At 39.0% G+C, this 23909-nt stretch overlaps 1 protein-coding gene across 7 annotated transcripts in view; it reads left to right on the top strand.

Annotated features, from left to right (window-relative positions):
* ZNF385D (zinc finger protein 385D) overlaps positions 1–7294 on the top strand; it is an 897446-nt gene extending 890152 nt beyond the window's left edge. For all 7 annotated transcript variants that reach the window (XM_084794479.1, XM_084794483.1, XM_084794480.1 and 4 more), the window contains 3 exons: positions 2037–2215; positions 3400–3501; positions 4359–7294. In XM_084794479.1, coding sequence (XP_084650605.1) covers positions 2037–2215; positions 3400–3501; positions 4359–4592 — 515 coding nt within the window. In that variant the 3' untranslated portion in view covers positions 4593–7294. The remainder of the gene's footprint in view (positions 1–2036; positions 2216–3399; positions 3502–4358) is intronic.
* The last annotated feature ends 16615 nt before the right edge of the window (positions 7295–23909 follow it).

Raw genomic sequence — 23909 nt, 5'->3', positions numbered from 1 at the left:
CTCCCTAGAACATTAGTGTTCCTTACTCTCTTCAAAATTCAGAAGACGTGGAAAGGATTTGTGCACCCTGCCATACAAAAGTGGTCACTCAAAACAAGCAATGACACATCTCAGCCGCCGCTGTGAACCCATTCTGTGGCTCTTGCCTTTCTTTGTCCTCCCCTCTTGCAAGATGCCAGTTCTTTCTTTAGCACAAGTGCATTTTAGTAACTATGCACTAAAAATAATAGTCATCATCAACATGAGTTGTCTAAGCTGTAGAAAAGGGCTTCTGCACTTAGTCTTGGATAAGTATGTTTTTCTTTTCTTTTTTTATGAGGAAAATGTGGCTATAGCATTCTTTCGTGGGTTTGTCTCTTGTTTAGCATGATGTGATCTGTATCACACTCATGACATTGTTTTCTCATGACTATTCAAGAGTTCTGCACTTGTGACTCAGAAACACGTTTTACACATCTGCAGATCTGACCAACAATCTCATAAAAACAAGTAGAAAAGGGTGCTACAAAAATGAATTTTTGGGACTCTAGGTAAGAGAAGCAAGGGGGAATGGGGAAATAGAAGGATCCAGAAGGTCCTAGAAACCTACAAGGGGAACATTATGATGGGCAGATCTGGGCCCAGGGGTCCTGCTCAAACTATGGCACCAGCCGAGGACAATACATGGAGTAAACTTCAAACCCCTACCCACATCTAGCCAATGGATAGGACATCCTCCACAGTTGAGTAGAGGGTGGGGTCTGACTTTCACACAAACTCTGGTGCCCCATATTTGACCACATCCCTTGGATGGAGAGGCCTGGTGGCACTCAGAGGAAGGATAGCGGGCTACCAAGAAGAGACTTGATACCCAATGAGCATATACAAGAGGAGGAGGTCCCCTCAGTCACACTCATAGGGGAGGGGAGTAAGGGGAAAATGGGAAGGAGGAAGGAATGGGAAGATAGAAGGAATGGGCTAACAATTGAGATGTAATATGAATAAATTAATACAATATATATTTTAAAATGAATTAAAAAATAAAACAGCATAAAGAATCGAAGAAATTCAATGGTGAAAGTATACATTAAATGGGAAAAATACTGACTAGAAAAAAGTGGAACATTGGAAGCAATTTTTGAGGGGAAATTGCCACAATGAACTATATATAACAATAGTGATTCCAGAAAACAAATGTTAATGGCAGCTAAATAAAGTTACATCAATTATGTAAGACAGTCTATAGATTTAGTGGTTTAGTACTTAAAAACACAATTTATTTTCAGCACACCTAACTGGCCTTTAAACAACGTTATCACTTCTCAGTCACTCATTTACATTTGTGATTGTACTCCACCAGTAACCTTATGTATCATTATTCAACAGGCTAAAGAGATGGCTCAGTGGTTAGCAGTGCTTAGTGTTCTTGCAGAGAATCCCAGTCACATCCCCAGCACCCATGTGAGGGTGCTATAACAACTGCCTAAAACTCTAGCTCTGGAGGATATAACATCCTCTTCTGGCTTCTAAAATAAACAAATTTAAGGTCATAACTATTACTATTATTACTCCTTCTCTTTGAGCCTAAAACACAGAGACAAGAAAGCTTGCTTGCACTCTACGGCGCATTTTTAATTAGTGTCACTGCTGTAAGCACACCATGCCTTAACCTGATTACATTTGGTCCACATTACCTCCAACCATACACTCAGCAAACAGATCACTCCTCCTCAGCAGCCATCACTTATGTCATATTAGCATCAAGAGTAAATGAGGCAAAGTCACTCCCATCGAATGCTGCCCCAGGCTTCTCATTTAATTACTGTACTTACCGATAGTGCTTATTTGTGGCATTCAGCGTTTTAAAAAGTTAACAATTTAATACTGTCTTATAAAACAAGCGTTCCTTGTTACAATCTGCTGTGTCCTGAATGTATTTCAGTAGAACCTCAAGTTCAGTGTACCATTTGAATGCTATCATTAATAAGACATTTTTCTTCTTCTTTCTATTCCTATTCTTTCTCTCTCTTTTTTTTTTCTCTAAATGTTCCCCATAGGTACTAAGCACAAAACCATGCTAGAAGCCCGCAATGGAAGTGGAACCATCAAGGCCTTTCCTCGGGCTGGAATGAAGGGCAAAGGACCTGTTAATAAGGGAAACACAGGCCTCCAAAACAAAACGTTTCACTGTGAAATATGCGATGTGCATGTGAACTCAGAAACACAACTCAAACAGGTACTATAAGCGCAAAGCAAGGGAGATACCTTGTGACAAGCAGTTGGTGTATGTTACCAATCTTCTCATGTCTTTCTTTCCCACCATACATGTGCCCTTCCATCCACCCACTCTCCACCCATCCACCTACCCACCAAGCAATCCCTATGACCACTGATTCTTCTGCCCATTCACCTAACCATCTACCCGCTCATCTATCAGTCGTACGTCCACCCACACATCTGCCCATCCTTCCACACATCCGTTCACACATCCATCCATTCACCAGGTTATCAACCTACTTCTCCGTCCACCTATCAGCATATCCGTTCACCTACTCTCATTCTCAGTTATCTTTTAGCCATTGCTTTTTACTTGGCACATGTTTATTTTAGTTGCTGAGGAAATTCAAAGATACAGTGCTAATAAATAGAAAACCTGATGCAAATTGTTTGTTTCTTGTGTGGGCACTTTGAGAAGAGCAAGGATATCAGAACTTTGCTAAGTTTTCTACTCCAAACTACTAATTTTCTCTAAAGACCAATACACGATGTTCTATTTTTAGTTATTTATTTTTCACACTACAGCTAATTTCATGCTACGCTGTTCCTTTACCTTATGTCCTTTCATTGTATATATTTATTGTACTGTATTTCTAATCCCTTCACCCACTTGCTGATGCAATGACTAAAAGTGAACACTTTTTTATGCTCCAAATAGCCTTCTAAAGAATGCGGTGGTATATTTCTAACTGAAAGTTCAACCTTTATGTAGTATTGTGTTTTGTGTATGGATGGTAATTTGTACATCAGTTATTTATTTTTAGAATTTAAGGGGTTGACATTTGGCTGCACAAATGGGAGGATAAATATTGATATGGAAATACATTCATGCCTGTCTGGGCATGTTTGTTTCTTTGCACATAAAATTCCTTTAGACATCTTTTCCTCGGTAAATACTTTTGAGGAGATGTGTGCAGTGATAAAACAAAGGCAGAGAAGAAGAAATTGTCCTGTTTATTAAAAATACATTAAAATGAATGGTGTGAAAGGCTTCAAGATCCAAACACAGAAGTGGACTCTGCTCTTTTCTTTTTGTCTTTATGAAACTTGCATGAAATCAGCATTATCTTCTTCCAGTTTTTTTAATTGTGGAACTCTTTAGATGTGTTGTTTCAAAGCTGTCATTTTGATTGCTTTCCATAGCACATTAGCAGTAGAAGGCACAAAGACAGAGCTGCTGGGAAGCCCCCCAAACCTAAATACAGCCCCTACAACAAACTGCAGAAGGCAGCACATCCACTGGGGGTGAGTGACACTGTTGCTTCCTAAAAGAGCATGTGATGGGTCTCTCTGTCATCTTAAGTCGGCTTAAGACATATTTTGGGTGGAGGCTGCCAGTTACAAAGTGGAATAGATGTGTTCTACTGAAGAAAATATAAAGAGATGAATTAGAGGTCCAGTCTGCCCTCCACCAATGGAATCCTTAGTCGCGTGACTTGTTCCAATGTTTGCCACATTAGCTTCAGCTCATCTGTGTTTAAGCTGAGATTTGTCCCTGAGCACATAGCCTGGAGAAAAGCCAGGCTCTTGAGTGAAGTGCTCAATTACTTAGAATGTGGTCTTGATGTTTGCAAAGAAGTTAACAAAGGTTGTCAGAGATAAACAAGTCCATGAACTGCTAAGTTCAGGTGTTGGAGAGGCAAGCAAAAAGGGCAGGCAACATTCATACTCTTCCAAACTTGTCATTTGAAAAACACTATCCGAAGGAAATGGTTTAGATTTTGTATGATGGTGCATTAAAGGACATGTAGATGCCAGAAAAAAAAAAAACAATAACAACAACAGCAACAGGTCGTAGAAAATGCCTTCTCCACAATAGATCACATATGCCTTCTAGAGTCAGAAGCATGGCTATGTGACTAATGCCGTTTACAAACCTATATTTGCTGCATGAAAGTTGCTACGTGTATAAAGTTTAGCAGAACACCCCTCTGTTCTTTTCCTCAAGACAGGGGTGTAGATGTATAAATTTCTACTCAACTGCAGAACATTGTTGAGTTCGTCTCTGGAAGATTCTTAAGCATGCTTGATAGGCTATTGTAGTCACCTTCAACTTTTCCCCAAAGAAATAAATCTACACTTCAAATTTATTTTCTTTTCAGGTAAAATTAGTATTTTCAAAAGAACCTTCAAAGCCGCTGGCTCCCAGAATTCTCCCGAACCCACTGGCAGCTGCAGCGGCTGCAGCTGCTGTGGCCGTGAACTCCCCCTTCAGTCTTCGAACTGCTCCTGCAGCCGCCCTCTTCCAGACCTCTGCAATTCCTCCAGCTCTCCTGAGGCCAGCCCCTGGACCCATTCGGACCACCCACACTCCTGTGCTCTTTGCTCCATACTGAATTCTAAACAGGAGGTGTTGTACTGCAATAATTTTTCAAACAACAAAATGAAACTAAAATCAAACAAAAGAGAACTATGCAGTGTTTATTTATAGTATAAAGTGTATCTGAAGAGCCAGGACTTTTGATAGGAAAATGAAAAGAGTATTTAAAAAAAAAAAAAAAGTGGCAGGTCGGGCAAGGGGGAGGGGAGGGAAGGTGAGGCATTTTCTCCAAATTAAAGCATTCTTCTTGAACATTGATTGTTTTAGAAGTTATCTCCAGCACTGACTCATAGTGGTATCCTAGAACTTGCAGAGTTTTTGTGACTGTGCTTTTTGGGCACCTGTTTCCCCTGCATTTCCTGCTTTCTGAAACAATTATACATTGTTTAAGGGCATTAACTGATTACAATGTATATATATAATAATTTACTCTGTAGATTATAATAATATATAAAAAAGAAAAAAGCAACAAAAAAACAAAAGCAACACTGTGAATAGTAGTGCCCTTGCTGGTCCTCTGGCTGTGACAGCAGTTATTGGGTATGTATCCAAACAAAAGTAGATACACAGTAGATGTCTTGTCAAACAATAGTGCTGTGTCTCAATCTATGCCGTTAGGTATTAAAGAATTGCAAAAGGTAGAATGAACAGCTATTTCATACCTATAATCAGTAAAAAACAAACAAACAAACAAACAAACAAACAGCAGATGGTATCCTGGAAGCTTCCATGGCCTGCACTCCTCTCCTGTATGCTTAGAGGTGGAACAGCACCGAGAAAGACACTTCATCACAAAAAATACCAGTTTCCCACTTGGAACATGCATTTCTGGGGCAAGTGAAATATTTGGAATGGCAATGTGTCTGAAAACCAATCAACCCACATGTCATGAGCAAGTAGTAAGAAATCAGTATAAGTGTTATTCTAAACACAAGGAGCTATCAGAATCTCAGATGATGATGTAAAATGAACACAGATCTACAAAAGCAGAGAAAACTAGTCCTTTGCAGTAACCCTTTACATCAGGCCAGTAGTCCATAGCAAAGTGTTTTGCTTTAAATGTGAATGTATGAAGAAAGGCATAAATGTGAGCTGTAGCCATGTTTATTGTTATTTTTTTTTCTACTGACTTGGCATAAACCCCTAACAGAAGTTTAAATGTTAGTAGTATCAAGAAAAATTAATCTGAGTTCATTGCACACCAATGATATGGCATTAACAAAGTGTATTAGCAAGGTCCCACAGACCATCATTTCTCCAGTGGCATTGTGAAATAAGAATTGCCTTTGATATTTAACACAGAGATGAAAGGAACTGATGTTTTATCTTTAAAAAAGATTTATCAGGGGAATATATATATATGTATATATATATATGAATGTATGTATGTATATTGTATATATGTTAGAAAGATTTAAGAAAGCGACTTATAAAAAGAAAATCTATATGAGATAATTCTATAACCACTCAGAGTTACATGTTATCATTAAATTGGTAACAAATGGCATGAAATAGCTGTGCCTTTAATTTGTGATAAAGGCAGTATGCTTTTTCCCATAGAAAGCTAGCTTGCACTTACAGATATGGTGGGGCTGGATGCAGACAGATCATTGCATTCAAGAATGATGACCTTCATCAAGAGAACAAGAAGAAAACATGTACGCATCAGCCTTCTGTGATTAAGTCTTAAAAGTAAAAATTATTTTTGAAAAGGTTTTATAAACACTCTTTAAAACTTTAGGATGGACTGAGTGTGGCCTTCCTGAAATTGCTTTTATCTCAATTGCAGTGACCTTCAGAGAGGAATAAAGAATTAAGGAGTCCCTGGAGAAAGAGGCGTTTAGCACTTGTCATTTATATTTAAAGAACATGCACAGAGTGTTTGGTGCTGACTGTTAAAGGTAGTCTCTAGAGGACTTTCCAGTGTCTAGCTGTAGAATTTGTCTTATAAGTGTATCATTAAAACAGCTGGCTACATATATCTGTTACTTAACAAACAACCAAAACAACATTTAAACGAGGAACAAAAAAGAAAGATTGTAAAGAAAAGTATGCAAAGTGGAAGGAAAGGGAGCACAAGAAAATATAATCATTCCATCAGTCTCTTGGTACAAAGATCTTTTAAGCGTAGTATCTGTCATTGAACGTGGTGATTTTCAGTTACAGTCTCTCCAAGCACTGCCTACTGGTTTGGGTAAGTGTTCTTTTACTTATTTATTTTTAGCCTATGAATGGAGCTAGTTCAGAAAGATGGACTTGGTTATCCGGAGTTTGTTACTATGTGACCAGCAGCTTCTAATTGTGTCGGATTTTAATTTTCTTACTTTATTGTTCCCTGGATTCCCTCTGCGTCACAGTCCTTCCAGCTGACAAAGCCACGTGTGCTTACCACCAATGCAATCTCATCACAAAGCGCTTCTGTTGTTCCTCCCCATTTTCACCAAAAGGAAGGAACCCACGTGAAGTCAGGGCCTGTGGGTCACATGAAGTCCTGGCTCACAAGGCATTAATAACTTTAATGGTTTGCTGGGAACAAACAAATCAGCCATATTTTCTTCATCAGCCATATGAGAACACTCAGAAATATCTGGCCCCCGTCTGCCTCATTTTGCGACGGAACCACTTTTGTTTAAATGATCTCTTAAATTGGAGTTTTAAGCATCAGTTGTCTTTTATTTGCTAACTAATAAAGGATGAAGCCTAACCATTGAACTTCCAGTGGCTTCCCTGTGATTCCTTTGTCCTGGCTCTTTTTATTTGTCTTCACTCAGTCAGCATCTATCATGGTACAAACTGCTACAAAGAAATACTCATTGCCCTGGGGAGCTTTCTTCGGGGATAAAGTTTGACAGCTCAGATTCTTCAGCAATAGCTCTATGAATATCCCCAAAGGTGGTCTGATCTCAGGGTTATGCATCTCTTCCTCTGTATCATACTCACTGCAGGTTTGATATGCTCAGTAGTTTATGTTTTATTTGAAATGATATAAAAACATTGTAAGAGCCAGATAGCCCCTAGAAAGCATTTGTTCCACTCTTTCTGAGGATCTTGGCCAGTCAGAGCAGATGTTGGGGGTACTATTGTCTTTCTCTTCTGCAAAGACAGCTGATGGGAACTCTGAAGAACAGTTGTGTTTATTCCATAAGCAGACACAGTGCTTTGGGCTAGTTCTCTCATCGCTGCCTCTTTGGAAAGACATCTATCTTTATGTGCTGTTGCAACCTTTTATGATTACAATAAATCATAGCTATGTTACTGGAAACACACTTTTGTTAGCTCAGGAATAATTAGTAAAGAGAAAATAATATTTATTTCAAACACAAGAGAACAAGAGATAATAAAACAAAGATAGTTGTTGTTGTTGTCGTTTGTTGTCCTGGGCTTGCTTTGTAGACAAGGCTGGCCTGGAACTCATGGAGTTCCTCTTCCTGCCTCTGCCTCTAGAGTGCTGGGATTAAAGGCGTGTGCCAACACCGCCAGGCTAAAACAAAACAAACAAACAAAAATGTTTAAATTGCAAAGAAATACCACTTTCATGAAAAGGTATGGGAGGGCTGGAGAGATGCCTCTGAGTTCAGCTCATAGATCTCACATATTTTGGTTCACAACTGCCTCTAACTCTAGCTGCAGAGGCACTAATTCCCCTGGCCTCTAGGAGCACCTCTATTGCCATATACACACACCCCCAATATGCACATGATTAAAATAAAAAAGATAAGCCTTTAAAAATATAAGGTGAAAAAAATAAAAATAAAACTATAAGGTGGAAGCCACTGTGTCTGTGTACATCCATAAGCACTGATCGAACAAGACACAGCAGTTTGCTCTAGTTGTAGCTCAGGTTGGACTGAGCATCTTTGTGTCTGTGCCTACTTTGTGTTTCAACTATTTTGAGGGCACCAGATCCTGAGGCCCTGTGTAAGACAGAGCAGGGTGGCAGATGCTCATCTTGCCAGCACTTGGAGGGCAGAAGCCAAAGGGCCAGAAGTTCAACAAGTTAGAGAGACTGGTTGTGTCACTGTCTCCAAAGAAAGGAAAACAACCACACCAAGATCAGATGATGAGCAGAAAGTGAAATGAAATCTAAAGTCCCCTATTTTATATGTAGGCTGATGTACACAGATCTACCTCTCTGTATGGAAGCATGGATAGCATCAAATTAATAGCTATTTTATACAAGGCATGAACATGACAAACTGAGCTTACAGGAAGTGAGAGTCGCTGTAGATGGTGATGTCCAGTCTCAGCTATTCAGAAGACCTAGGAAGGAGAATTTTAAGCTCAAAGTCAAGCTTAGAAGCCTAGAGAATGCAAACTCAACAATAAAAATTAGGAGGCTAGAGAAATGGCTCCACAGCTTAGAACATCTCTTGCTCTTTCAGAGGATCCGAGTTCAATTTCCAGCATTCACAATCACCCATAACTCCACTGTAGGAGATCTGAAACCCTCATCTGCCCTCCTCTTGCATTAGACATGTACATAGTACATGAAGGCACAGATAATGCACAGATAAAATATTACAAATATTTTTTTTAATTAAAAAAAGAAACAGTACTAGAGAGTGGTAAAGTAGCTTAGAGGGTAGTAGTGCTTACCATCAAGAAATCCCTTGAGACCTAAAGAGTGGAAGGAGAAAATTCATACCTGCATACCTGCATTTTCCCATGTCCTGCACATGCACAGACACACATGCACGCATGAGTGTACACACACACACACACACACACACACACACACACACACACACACACACACAGTAGTGGCCTTAGTTTGGGTTTATATTGCCATAGTAAAACACCATGACCAAAAGCAGCTTGGGAGGAAAGCATTTTTTTAAGTTATACTTTCACATCATAGTCGGTCACCATAGGAAGTCATGGTAGGCATAGGTAGCGAAAGCAGGCAGAAGCCTAGATTCAAAACTGAAACTGAAGTTATATAGTAATACTGTTTATTAGCTTCTTCTTCAATGTTTTCCCAGCCTACTTTCCTAAACACTCCCGGGCCATCTTCACAGGGATGGCAGTGTCCACAATGGGCAGTTCCTTCTACAACAATCATTAAGCAAGACAATACCCTACAAACTTGCCTAAAAGCCATTGACAAAGTGGAGGCATTTTGTCAGTTAAGATTCTCCACTCCCAGATATGTATATGTTTGTCTCAAGTTGACAAAAAACAACCAACACATTAGTTTTAAAAACAACACAAAACAGAACTTGGAATACGTTTGAGTACTAGACTGTTGGTTATGTATGGGGTCATATGTCTACTGGTATTCTAAAACACACACACACACACACACACACACACACACACACACACACACACTCACACACACACACTGCCAAACTCTAATAGATTTTGTCTCTGAACAGCAGGGCTAGTTCATATTGTTTTAAAAAATACCTTGCTTTAAATTCATTAATAAAGTACTGAATGATTAAAGACCAAAATAGTTTAATATTACCATATTAAAACCGTACTTTTTGAACCCTCTCTGAAATAAAACTGCCTTTCTGTAGTGAACAAAACAATGGCTCAGCTACTTATGCCATCCCATTCTGGTTGTATAGAGCACAATAGATCCTTTATCTTCTCACCTAGAGTGTGTTTCCACAATTAGTACTGGGGGAGTTGTTAACTGGCTCAATTTGTATTCATTTACTGTAATCATGCGATCATGTAATATGTGCTCTCTCTCTCTCTCTCTCTCTCTCTCTCTCTCTCTCTCTCTCTCTCTCTCTCTCTCTCTCTCCCTCCCTCCCTCTTTTACATTGGATTAACAAATATATAACAGAATCAGTGGGTATTTAAGCACCTCCTCCCTCTACTTAAGCTTTAATTAATTTTGCCTCAGTGTTAGGCAAAGACTTCCTTGCCAAGAGCTTTCCTTCCACAGGCCGAAATATTAGGTTTATCCTCCTATCATGCTTGCATTGAATCCTCGAAGAAGTGAATGTGCTGTCTAGGAACTGCTGATGGATTTGACAAAGGGGGGGTGCTTTATTTCCAAAGCAGCTCTTCTAGTCTTTATTCTGTATCCTTCAGAATGCAGAGGTGAAACGGACCGCTTATGTGGCAGGTCTCCATTGCCCACTTGCTAGGTCTGAGGACAGCATTGCAGCTTACAGTGAAAGATGGATCCACTGGTATATTATCCCCCTGTGGCCCTCAAGGTTGTTATTTCCAGGAAAGGATTCTTAGCTTACCAGAATAACACATGGTGAGCTGAGGCAGGTTCATTGAGAGGAAAACCTCCTGTGTGCAAGAGAAGCCCACGTGGGTAATGAGAGACCCTAGAATTTAAGCAAATAGCTCAATGTAGAATGAGGGAGTGGGAGGGGGTGGTCAACATTTACTTTAAAAAATATTTTATTAATTTATTCTTGTTACATCTCAGTGGTTATCCCATCCCTTGTATCCTCCCATTCCTCCCTCCCTCCCATTTTCCCCTTACTCCCCTCCCTTATGACTGTGACTGAGGGGGACCTCCTCCCCCTGTATACGGTCATAGGGTATCAAGTCTCTTCTTGGTAACCTGCTATCCTTCCTCTTAGTGCCACCAGGCCTCCCCATCAAGGGGACATGGTGAAAAATGAGGCACCAGAGTTCGTGTGAAAGTCAGTCCCCACTCTCCACTCAATGGTGGAGAATGTCCTGTCCATCACCTAGATCTGGGTAGGGGTTCGAACTTTACTTCCCGTTTTGTCCTCGGCTGGTGCCATAGTTTGATCAGGACAACTTTGACATTAAATCACTATTCTGAAACTCAAGTAACACTTTTGAAATGAAAAAAGATGGGGCAGTGGTTTACATGTTTGCAATACTGAAAAAAGTATAGAGAAAAGAGTCATGTGATTTTTTTTTTCCCTTATGTTCCCATGAGTTAGAAAATATAGTCAGGGGCATGTGAGCTGGCTTAGAGGGTAAAATAGGCAGTGTAATGGCAAGGCAAATCTGAGAACCTGAGCTTAATCCTCAGAACCCACATAAAGTGTGAAAGAGATAATCAACTCCACAAAATTGTCTTCTGGCCTCACATGCACATACATGTACATACGCTTCCCACACACAAGTAAATTAGTAAGAAAAGAAAGAAAGAAAGAAAGAGAAAAATTAAAAGACAGTGTTTTCAGGAGTCTGTCCATTACTCATCCCTTGGCAAGAGTTTTGTAAGGTTTTGCATGATTCAAATTGATAATGATACTTCAGATTGGCAATGGCTCAGTGGCAGAACACTTATCTAGCATTGTTAGAGCCCTGAGTGTGATCTCTAGCACCGCAAGCAAACGCAGTGCCACAAATGGGCAGTAGTTGTAGTTATTTTGAGTTTACAAAAACAAGTGTTCAAACAAACAAAAGTAAGGAGCAGCACATTGACTTGCTGTATGCTTAGTCCTGAATGGTCTACCATGGCTCAGAGAATGTCACAGAAGGTGTGAAGATGATAAATGTGAGAGCCAGAGACATGGAGGATTGTTGTGGAATTTTGTCTCCTGGAGGATAACAAGATCATTGACCTTACAAACCATGACAGCTGCAAGTGTCTACACAAGACCTTCACGTGGGTCATGCTGCCCATATTCCATTGTGGATGGAGGAGGTTCGTGGGAAACCCTATCCCTCTCTGAGGAGCCATTGGAAGCTAATAGCTACCAAAAGAAAGGAATTCATTTTCCTCATGGGTTTAGCCAGAGATAAGCCACTCTCTGCTAAATAATACCTACCCATATTCCTGCAAGCAACACTAATTAAATTTAGTGAGTCACAACAAAATGAAGACAGCTTCCTCTATATAGTGTGTATTGGCAAAGAGGAAGCATAGACAGAGAGAAAGAGAGAGAGGCAGAAACAGAAACAGAGAGACACAGAGACAGAGAGATAAAGACAGACAAAAACAGAGAGAGACAGAGCTTTGCACATAGTCCCCAGGTTTGCAGGGGGAGATTGTGATGTATCTCTCAGCCACATAGACATTCCCGTAGTCACTGGATGCAGAGGGAGATTTTCATGCATTCCTCAGCTACATAGACTTTCTCAAAATAGTCTTATGCATTCTCAGCAGCTTCAAAGTATCCCTGATACTGAGCTTCTTTGCTGTGTCCTCATCTGTATATTGAAAGCTTGTCATGAGCAGAAGGGTACTAAATACTCAGGATTCCATCCTGTCCCGCTTCATTTGCTTGTGCACACACCAGCATTGACTCTGCTCTTTTGTCAAAGCATGCTAAAAATAAAAATAAAAAAAATAATAATAAAAAAACTTTCTCAGTGGTTCTGGAATTCCTTGAGGAAGCTGGACATTTAAAATGAAGATCTTGTTGAAGCTTTTTTACATTATAATTATTAAATGATCACATCTAAGTTATTATTAGATCTATCTTAATTATAGACACACAAAAAAAACCCTGTCTCATGGTTGCTATCGGAGTACTACATTAAAAAATTCTAAGCTAACCTGGAAATAAGCATAATGTGTTTCATGCTAATTCTTCTGTTGGATGTATAATAACACCTTCCCATATGTCAATCCCTGTCCCTACATGACATGTCCCTATAAATCTCCCAAATATCATTGTCTCCTCAGTCTGACATGTAGCTGCCCATTTTATGCACAGAAATGTAAAGCACAATACATTTTTATCTCATCTGTGGCCCTGGACTAAATTAAATTTCCAGTTGTGAAAAAAAATGAATGCTAATTTTTATAAAGGGTTATCTGATTTTTTTCTGTTTTAGTAAAATATTCTAAAACTCATTTTATTCATCAAAATCTCCTCATCTTAGCTTTTGCCTCCCTTCTGACAGTGATCCAAGTGGTCCATGGGTATGGGACAGCTACGTATGGTTCTGCGAAAGTGGTGTACTCATCTCTTCATTATTCCCTTAAACCACAAAATGAAAACATTTACTTATTTTCATGTCTCCAAAATATAATCCACAGTTAAAATACCCAATTTGAGAAATACTTTTTTTCATTAAGTTTCTCTAGGAAAAAGAAAAGAATTACAATCATACATTCTATATGGTTCAGACAATTCCACTGAGTATCCTCCCATCAGAGCACAGCAAACCTGTTCAACACAACCATTTCTAGGACTAAGTAGAGGCTCCGAGTGGCTAACAACATGTGTCCCTTGAATGCCTTCCAGAAGTCTGCTGTTTGCAGGAAAGAAGTAAAATACTTTGTTTTTATTCAGCTTTGGCCAGTATTTGATTTATTGACCCTTTTTTCCTGCCTTGTTAGAAAGACAAAAATCACTCTTTGTCATGTGTCCGCTTACCACCTTTTAGAGAGAAAACAGAACAACCATTTTCATTGTAACTCTGAAACATTATGTTCTTATTTGCTGAAATAAAATCTTAATGTAGATGTGAGACTTGGAAACACTGACCCATGTTTCCACAGAACTAAAACACTTTAACTCTCTCCCAAACAAGTTTACAAAACACTTCTTCCCAGTGAGACAGCTTGATGGGTAAATTGTTTGCTCTACGTGACTGATGACCTGAGTCTGATGTCTCAGAATCTACTGTACAAAGGAAGGCAAATGCTAACAGCTAGCTACTGACACACATAGAAGTACATTGGCATGCAGTAGAATCTCACTTCTATGGGTAACTACATTGATTTTTCTCACATTGGTGGATACTTTTGGCTGCAGCTCCATGTGTCTTCTGTGGACACAACTTCTTGGAACCTTCATGCGGAGGTCCCATTGCTATTGGTCTGCAGCCACATGGGTGGATTCTTGGCTTTCCAACTCTCTCCACCCTTCCATTTCTTTTTTTCAAGTTTAATCTTTTACTGCCATCAGTTATCACTTTGGAGAGGCAGTTTCCACAAAGCGAAGTGTTTTAGAAATATTAACTTCGATAAAAGTTTCTTTACCAGAGTGTCATCTGTGACAGTTCTGTGACTAATAGGATAGGGAGAGCCTCATAGAATGGCATTCAGGAGATATTTTATGAAAGTCAAAGACGTAAATGATTTGGGCATGTTTTCTGGATTTCTGTACAGGATTTGTCTTCTGCTAAAAGTAAAATTTGGGTTTGAGGGAGAAGGGCCAAGTATATTTCATAGAAAAATAAGTCCTTATTTCTCTTGTTTTTTTCAAAAATTAAATGTAAAGATAACTTAAAAAATGTTTTGAACAAAAATTGGCTATATATATGTAAGATTTATTTATTATTATGTATATATTGCTCTGCCCGCAGGCCAGAAGAAGTCATCAGATCACATTATAGATGGTTGTGAGCCACCATGTGGTTGCTGGGAATTGAACGCAGGACCTCTGGAAGAACAGTCAAAGAGATGGCTTAGAGGCTGGATATATTTTTATTTTTCAAAAACTTTGATAATTTTTCTAAAATACTTACAACCTGACAGTTTTGAGGTTGAAAAGAATGCATGCAAATAAGTTTTACAAATATTCCCCATATTCAGGAAAAACAGAGTTTAGAATTGTCCACAGTATGACAACTGTATAGCTTTTCCCATCCACGCTGGAAATAAAGTAACTTTACTGATATGATATTAGATACCAATAGTTTACAAAGGCTAAATACAAAATGTTAAAAGTCTCTTAAATATAATTTTTGTTAGAAATTTAAAATGCAGGACTTTCCATGACTTTCAATTGAGTAACCCTAGTGAAAATCCCTTGCTAAAATGAGATTCCAGGTCTTGAATAACACACAACTTCACATTTTTCAAAGTGTGTAATTCAGACTTTGTGAATAATATCTGGCCAAGTCATTGGAAATTGCTCATGGTCTTTCTAAACATAGACTGGAAATTGTTTTGCTGAAGCTAAAACTAAATGTCAGCTAAGGTCTGATGCAGGGGAAACAATTAGAACTTCACTGAATTACCCTCCTGTTAAAAGTTCACCTTCAAAAGCTAATTATCCATTTATCATGCTTTATTCATTAATTGAAACTCTTCTTGAGAGTGTCAGGGCATTTCAGGTAGCCTGGAGGTAAAAAAAAAAAAAAAAAAACATAAACACATCCTCGATAAACTCTTGATTTATTTAGGCCTAGGTACAGGACTTAATGGAAACAAAATGCTATCCAAAATAGAACATAGTCTATTTTGTTGTGGATTGTTTTCTAGATTATTTCTGAGTGAGAAGTGGTCAAAATAGAAGGCTCAGTTGCAAGAGACGTTGGTGTGAGATAGGTTCTAGAGATTTACGAAACAGAGAAATGCTTTGTTTATGGAAAGGCACCGCCACTGTGAATCAGCTTCGTTGATTTCCCTAAGCTCCTGAGAGACACAACCATAAATGTGAGTGCTTTGAGACACTACGAATTCATACTCACAATTCCAGAGATTTAAAGCTCCAAATTATAAAGATGCGTTCTTTAGAGCAGTGGTTGTCAATCTACCTAATGTACTTTCTCATGTTGTGAGGACCCTCAACCATAAAACTTTTTTGTAGCTACTTCATAACTGTAATTTCGCTGCTGTTAGTAAGTGTAATGTAAAGATCCAACATGTGGGGCATCTGATATGAGAACACAATGGGGTCATGACCCACAAGTTGAGAACTGCTCCTTTAGAGGTTTCCAGGTGAACACCGGCCCATGAAATCTCCTCCAACTTCTGTTGGCTCCTGGCAATCTTTGGCGTACCCTGGGTTACAATAACCTGCTCTAATTTTGGTCCTTGTCCTGGCTGAGGTTTGGTGTGCATGCCCATGCCCACCCAGGTCCTGAGACCTTAGTTCAGTCTGTGAGAAAGTGCGGGTAGAGTGGGCTAGGCAGCAGGGTTTGGCTAGGGTTTGGAGAATGTGCCCTTGCTCGCCTGGGCCCTGAGTCCCTCTGTGGACTGGCAGCGCGATTCGAAGTCCCAGTTCCACACTCAGGGCTCCTCCCTGGGCCAGCAGACACAGATGCTCTGTAGGCTGCAGTTCAGTCAGAGAGAGACAGAGAGAGTGCAGGCTACCCCTGAGTAGCCTTTGTTGTTGGGCTGGGCTTTGGTGAGCTTGCCTGCGCCCACTCCAGCTCGACTCTGAGACTTTCTGTGGACTGGCAGAGTGATCTGAGGACGGAGCCACGCATTCTCCTTGGTTCTCTCTTGGGCCAGCAGACGCAGATGCTGGCGCTTCACCGCCAGCAGTACAGTCCCAGATACAGAGTCTAAGCTATAGAGCGCAGATGCAGTTCACAGGCAGGTTTGTGTCTAGACTCTGGGGACTTGGCATGTGTCCTCCATGGACCAGTTGGATGGCTCGAGGCCAGACCCACCTGTGCTCTACACCGTGTGGACCCGTCTCCAGGTCTAGCTCCCAGCCTTGTCTCTAGGCTCAGTCCTACCGATCAAACACTGTGTGTTCAGTAACACCGCCTTGAATCTCTGCTTCTACAATTTACAGGTAAAATATCTTGTTTTGGGGTTTTCTTTGTGGAGGACTTTTCCTTTCAAGTAGTTACGGTGGTCAATCTTTTTTTTTAAATATTTTCTTTTTTTCCTTTATTAATTTATTCTTGTTACATCTCAATGGTTATCCCATCCCTTGTATCCTCCCATTCTTCCCTCCCTCCCTCCCATTTTTCTCTTATTCCCCTCCCCTATGACTGTTCCTGAGGGGATTACTTCCCCCTGTATATGCTCATAAATTTGTGGATAAATGGATTGAGCTAGAAATGATCATATGAGTGAGTTAACCCAGAAGCAGAAAGACTCAAATGGTATATACTCACTTATATCTGCATAGTAGCCCAAGGGGCACGTCCCACGAAAGCCTTCATGTACCGGGAAACTGAGACAGAGGGGAGGACATTCTATTGGGACTCTAGATGAGAGAAGCATGGGAGAATGGCAAAGTAGAAGGACCCAGAGGGTCCTAGAAGCCTACAAGTAGAACATTATGATAGGCAGATTTGGGCCCAGGGGTCCCGCTCAAACTAAGGCACCAGCCAAGGACAACACAGGCGGTAAACCTTAAACCCCTACCCAGATCTAGACAATGGACAGAACATTCTCCACAGTAGAGTGGAGAGTGGGATATTACTTTCTCACATACTCTGGTGCCTCACCTTTGGCTATGTCCCCTGGAGGGGGAGACCTGGTGGCACTCAGAGGAAGGACAGCAGGTTACCAAGAAGAGACTTGATACGGTGGTCAATCTTAACTGTCATCATCATTAGATCTGGTATCAACTAAGATATGCCTTTGGGTAGGTCTGTGAGGGCGTTCCAAGAAGAATTAAAGGCGGGAGGGAGGCGCACTAATCAACAGTGAGAAGCACCTTTAAGTGGTTGCCAAGTTGTAAAGGAGTCAGAGGAAGAAGCATCTGCCCTCTTACCTGCCCTTGCTTCTTACTGCTGAAGAGGTCAGCCTCTGCACTGAACTACTATTCTTCACAGACTCCAGTGCCTTCCATAAGTCTCCAAGAAAGTACCAGACATTCACTGACAGATTGAGACTTTTCATTCATCAAGTTTAACGTGCTAAGCATCTACCAGGTTCTCAGCTTTCCCAGTATGCAGACAACCATTTTTGGACTACCTGGTTTTATGAGGTACTCAAATGTGAATGTGTGTTTGTGTATGTGTACACGTTGTACGTGGTGTGTGTTCAAATCTTCTAGAGAGCTTTGACAACTCAATATCACTAGATAACAATTCATATTGCCTTCTTCATCCTCAATGTCCTTTAAAAGTTTGTGGGTTTGAGAAATTTGCTGTTTTCTAAATTATCAAATAGAGGAATACAGTTATTGGTAGTATTTTCTCATCAATTCAGAACCTTCAAATTTTTTATTGATATCATCATGTATGTGATATTCATAATCTATTTTTATTTCATATAGTTTGTTCAGTATCTAGCAATTTTGTTGATCTTAAACAACTCACTTTCATGTCAGATTATTCTCTATTAATTGATTTATGTTCATTTCATTTCTGACCTTTTCTACCTTCATTTTTGATATTTGGAAGAGTAAGATGTGAGGGCTGTGGAGATAGTCCACTGTGTTTGCATTTTTCCCCCTAGAGGAGCCTAGTTAGTGTCCCAGAACCCAAGTCAGGTACCAGACAACTAGTTTATAACTCCAGGTCAATGGGACAATTTCCTTCTATTGTCCTCTGAGGGAACATGTGCTCAAACATAACACACACACACACACACACACACACACACACACACACACACACATAAAATAAAATAAAATAAAAAATTTCAAAATGGAAGGTGATCTGAGTTCTTTGACTTAAGACGTTTCTAAATTTAAACAAATTTTCATTTTAAATAAAAAAAACATTTGATAACACATATCCCTCTCTCATTGTTTTATTAGTTGCATCTCACATGTTGTGTTTCTTTTAAAATTCAGCTCATAATGCTTCATAATACCCCTAATAATATCTCCATTGTCTATGCATTATTTCTGAGTCTGTTAGTTTCTCATCTACCTTTCTGTTGTTGATATCTAGATTTTATTCTGTTTTGATAATGAATTCTCTATTAGCTATGATCATTTTAAATGCACTAATACTTGTTTTGTGGCCAAAATTATGATTGCTTATGTCCCTTCAACTATCTTTGGTTGGGGAATAGTCAATAAATATCAAGTAGCAGAAGATTACTGAATATTAAAGTTCTCTACAGCTTTATTGAGTTTATATTTACTACGTTATAGTAATTTCAGGTAGTCTTTAAAGTCCCATGCAATTATAATTAGCACATCTATTTCTCTTTTCAAGCACATTTTTGCTGCACACATTATAAAACTTGAATGGACAAATGTATTAAGCTTCTTAATTTCCTTAAAAAATCTCACCATTTGATATTATGAAATTAAGTTTTTTATTCCTAATAATAGTCTATCTATAGTATATAACTTTTACTGTCAAAGCTTTTCTTGGACTTTGATACCAGCCAGGTTTACATAATTAGATTCTGGACCCTGTACCAAAAAAGTAAAAGACAGACAGAAAAGATAAAAGAAAGAAAGAAACAAAATGCTTTCAAAGTTTTCAACAAATAGAATATAATAATGCTAAGAAAGAAAGCCACTAGACAAAATGAATAACGGCAATTGGAATTCCTGAAATATAAATAAAAATTTCAAAATTTTTAGCAAAATTTGAAAAACAAAAGAGAAAGCCAAAGGTACCCATGTTAGGAATGAAAAGAAGTAGCTTTTTTGCTTTGATAATTCGTCATTCTAAAATCAGTTTAAAAACAGTAGGAAACCTCCTTCCAGAATATAAATATAAATTCTTTAATAAAATATAAACAGCAGAGTTCATCATTATTAATATTATATACATAATAAAGACATGCAAACATATGAAAAGAGAACAAAATGATAAAAATGAGACAAGAAATGGACTATGAAGTTACTGACCACATATTCTCTAAACAGTGTCAATTACAGGATGAAGCAGAATTTAGCCATGAACTGTCTGTGTGAGCATTTTCTGTGTTAAAAATTGAGTTAGCAAATTAGTTCACACAAAAAAGATAGGCAAAGTTACAGCACTGAGGACATTCCAAAAAAAGGAGTTAGATGTGCTTCCAATAACTTGAATAGAGTTTCAGGTCCAAATAACCTGTAGCAAAGCCTTCCTTCATGTTCAAGATTAAAGTCTTATTAGGCACCGTGAAATAAAACAATGACAATGCATAATATTTTAGAAATATAACAATCAGTTTAAAGCAGTAAAAACATAAAAATTTCAAAATGTTACCTGTTAGACATCCTTTATTAATCACGTTAAATACAGAGTATTTTGGTACAAGTCTTAAGATTATAAGTGAAAGGTCAGTAGATAAAACTTAAGTAGGACCTAGTAGCACTTTGACAAATTTAACTGAGGCATTTGAAGTCTGGAGACATCATCTCCACTTCTTTCCCATGATTTTACTCCTATGGAGATGTGCACCCCTACTCAATCCTGCCCATCCTGAGCTCTTGTTTCTTTGCTTACCTTGTCACTTTTAATCTTTCAGTTTTAGCCTCTGCATTCTTGCATTTCGTCTTTGTCCTTGGCTCTATACCTCTGTGCATCATCCATGAATCTTACAACATAAATAGAGGGATTTAAATTGCTCTTTTAAAGTGGCATCTTTTTATTTAGCTTAGGGTGGGTTCTAACTCAGGAGCCTTCTGCTTCAGCCTCCAAAATGCTAGGGTTGTAGGATGTGCCCCACCTCTCTCTTTCTCTCTTTAATCTATCTATGTGCCTATCTATCTATCTCTATCTAAAAGGATATGCATTTAGAGATGGAGAGATAGAGATTAAGATAGAGATGGAGATAGAGAAAAAGGTAGGTAGTAGATATATAGATAGATGGATAGATAGATTTGTGCATATATTTCATAACAACTCAGCACTTTATGGCCTAAATGAAGTTTCCCAATATTTATATTTCCCTGATGATCAAACGTGCAGTGATTCACTACTTACTTAATTTTAACTGCTGGTAAGGTCTTGTGAAATTCAAGTGTAATGATTTGAATAGAAATGTCCCCCCATAGACTCATGTGTTTGATGGCTTGGCCCGTATTAGGAGGTGTGGTCTTGTTAGATTAAGTGTGTCCCTGTGGAGATGGACTTCGAGCTCTTCTATGCTCAAGCTAGGCCTAGTGTAGCAGTTTTCTTCTATGGCCTGGGATCAAGATGCAGAATTCTCAGCTCCTTCTCAAGCATTATGTCTGTCTACATGCCATTTGCTCAGATAATAATGGACTAAACCTCTAAACTGTAAGCGAGACCCATTTAGATGTTTTCCTTTATAGGAGTAGCCATGGTCATGGTGTCTCTTCACAACAATAAAAAAACTAAGACACCCAACTGTACTACTGGGGCAAACATTTATTTTCAACTGTTTCATTTTCTTTACCCACAATACTTGCTTTTGTTGTAATAGCTGCATTTGCAATACCGTAAATGTGGAATGGTTCTTCATTCAGTTTTATGGAAAAATGCAGAGATTGATACAGTAATGTGCTTTTGCTTTTCTTAAGAGTCAAAATACAGTGGCTGTTCTTTAGGCTGAGGGTAGATATTTCTTGGTAACTTAAAACTGCTTCTATATCTTATCACAAAGTCTGAGACTCTTCATATATATGTTTGCATCCATGTTCATCCCCAGATTCCTTCCAGCTCATAATGTGCATGGATCACCCACATTTCTCTTCAACTCTATGTGGGTATTGTTTGTGATTGCGACACAGATATCTAGGCTTTACTTTTGGTGATGTTTGAGTCTTCCTACAGTTACCTTTAAAATAATTTTCTCTTCTTCCTCTGTCCTTTCTGTTTATGAGACAAGGTCACGCATTGTCATTCAGATTGGCCTGGAACTCACTAAGTAGCTCAGGTTGACACTGTTTCCACCTTAGCATCATAAGTACTGGAATTTAGGGATGGGCGCCATTTCTTTTTATTACTTAAATTTCAGGAAAAAGGAGGCAACGTTCATACTTATCATAATTATACTTGGGGCCAGTTAGAAATATAAAGCACTATGCAAGTCTGATGGAAGAATTTGATCCTGGAATCTATATAGAAATGGAAGCTTGACAGCAGCACACATTCCATAAAGTTGTTTTATGATCTGATCACATGCACTGAGACACATGTGCCCCCCCATACACATCATGCACACACATGCACAACAATAGTACATAGCAATTTAGATTTATTTTTGTGCCATATTAATGCAAGACACCAAAATTAGTCCATGAATAAATAAAAAATGGGCTTTTGAAACATTATCACTCATCTAATTGCACTGTTCTATTTCCTCATTATCCAAGCTATAACATCCCAAATATTTCAATATGTTCATATTTTATTAATGTTATGTTAGGTAAATTGTTCTTTTTGGTGCTTTTAGAGTATCTGATAAACTGCTGAAAGGTAACTTTAACTTTTCAAAAAAATTTTTTTGTAATTTGTGTGTTTATCCTTAACCTGTGCATGTGTGTACTCATTCCAACATGTGTTTTAGTACAAATGCCTAGGTGTACACAAAAGCGTAGTGGCCAGAGGTTGGTGGTTTTCCTCTGTTCTTAGCTACTTAATTTTTGAAACACATCTTTTTCCTGGCCCCAGAGCTCATGGGTTCATCAAGAGCAGCTGGCTTGAAACTCAGGAAGCCTGCTGGTCCCACGTTCAACAGCTGGGATTATAGGTGTGCATTGTCACAGCTGGCTCTTGTTGTGTGGGTGCTGCATATTCGAACTCAGGTCCCCATGCTTGTGAGGCCCTGAAAGGTCCTCCTAAGCCCTAAATCTTCAGGTCCTGCTAAGCTAAGCAGCTTACAGCTTCAGCTGTCAATTCTTTAGTTCATACAGTTTCAATGAATATTTTCAATTTCCAGTCTGAGGCCCACAGTTTTCTCTGACGTTTTCAGATGAAATGCATACCAGAAAGTTTTATATGGAATAACTAGAATTAAATGGATCATACATAATTTATTTGGCACCAACAATGGAACAACATGGACATGATATAAGGTATCAATAAAGTGTAATAAATGGCTGATACTTTCATCACAATTGCCCACGAATAAGAGGCACGTGCTGTGTTTTGGTTTTGATTAAATGGTTAAAATATGAGAGATTAAAACAACTCTAAGGTTTTATAAGCAAGAACTGGCTTATGATCCTTCTCCTCATGGGATAGCAATTAGAACTCCACAAGCTCCTCCTGGCTAAATACATTTGCATGACTGTATAAAGTACAAGCTGAAGTTCCAGACAGTTTCAGCCAATCAGGTACCGTTTGAAGGTGCCTGGATACATACAAAGTGCATGCATGCTCTCTCCCCTCTTTTTCTACATCCTGTTTTATTCCTCCCTGATTCTCGTTCTGTTTTATTTTAGTGGCACAATGAGATTTTATCATTTGTTTAGTGCAGGGTGGAGGGTCTCCTTTTGTCTGCTCACCATCTCTGGAACCCTAATCCAGGCTGGGTATTGTCATAGGCACATGATTCTGTAGACTGTGTGTGCATCGCAACTATCATCATATACCACTCTGATCTGCAATAAATGTGGTTATTACTTTTTATTTTTTAAAATATCTTCTATTAATTCATTCATATTACATCTCAATTGTTATCCCACCCTTTATATCCTCCCCTTCCTCGCTCCCTCCCACTTACTCCAAACTCTCTTCCCCTATGACTGTGACTGGGGAGACCTCCTCCCCCTGTATATGCTCATAGGGTATCAAGTCTCTTCTTGGTAGCCTGCTATCCTTCCTCTGAGTGCCACCAGGGCTCCCCATCAGGCGGACGTGGTCAAATATGGTGCCCCCGAGTTCGTATGAAAGTTAGTCCCCACTCTTGACTCAACTGTGA

This window comes from Acomys minous (assembly GCF_964271855.1).
Source record: "Acomys minous genome assembly, chromosome: 9".
NCBI lineage: Eukaryota > Metazoa > Chordata > Mammalia > Rodentia > Muridae > Acomys > Acomys minous.
The sequence above is the reverse complement of the archived record's forward strand: the minus strand, read 5'-3'. Positions and strand labels throughout refer to the sequence as shown.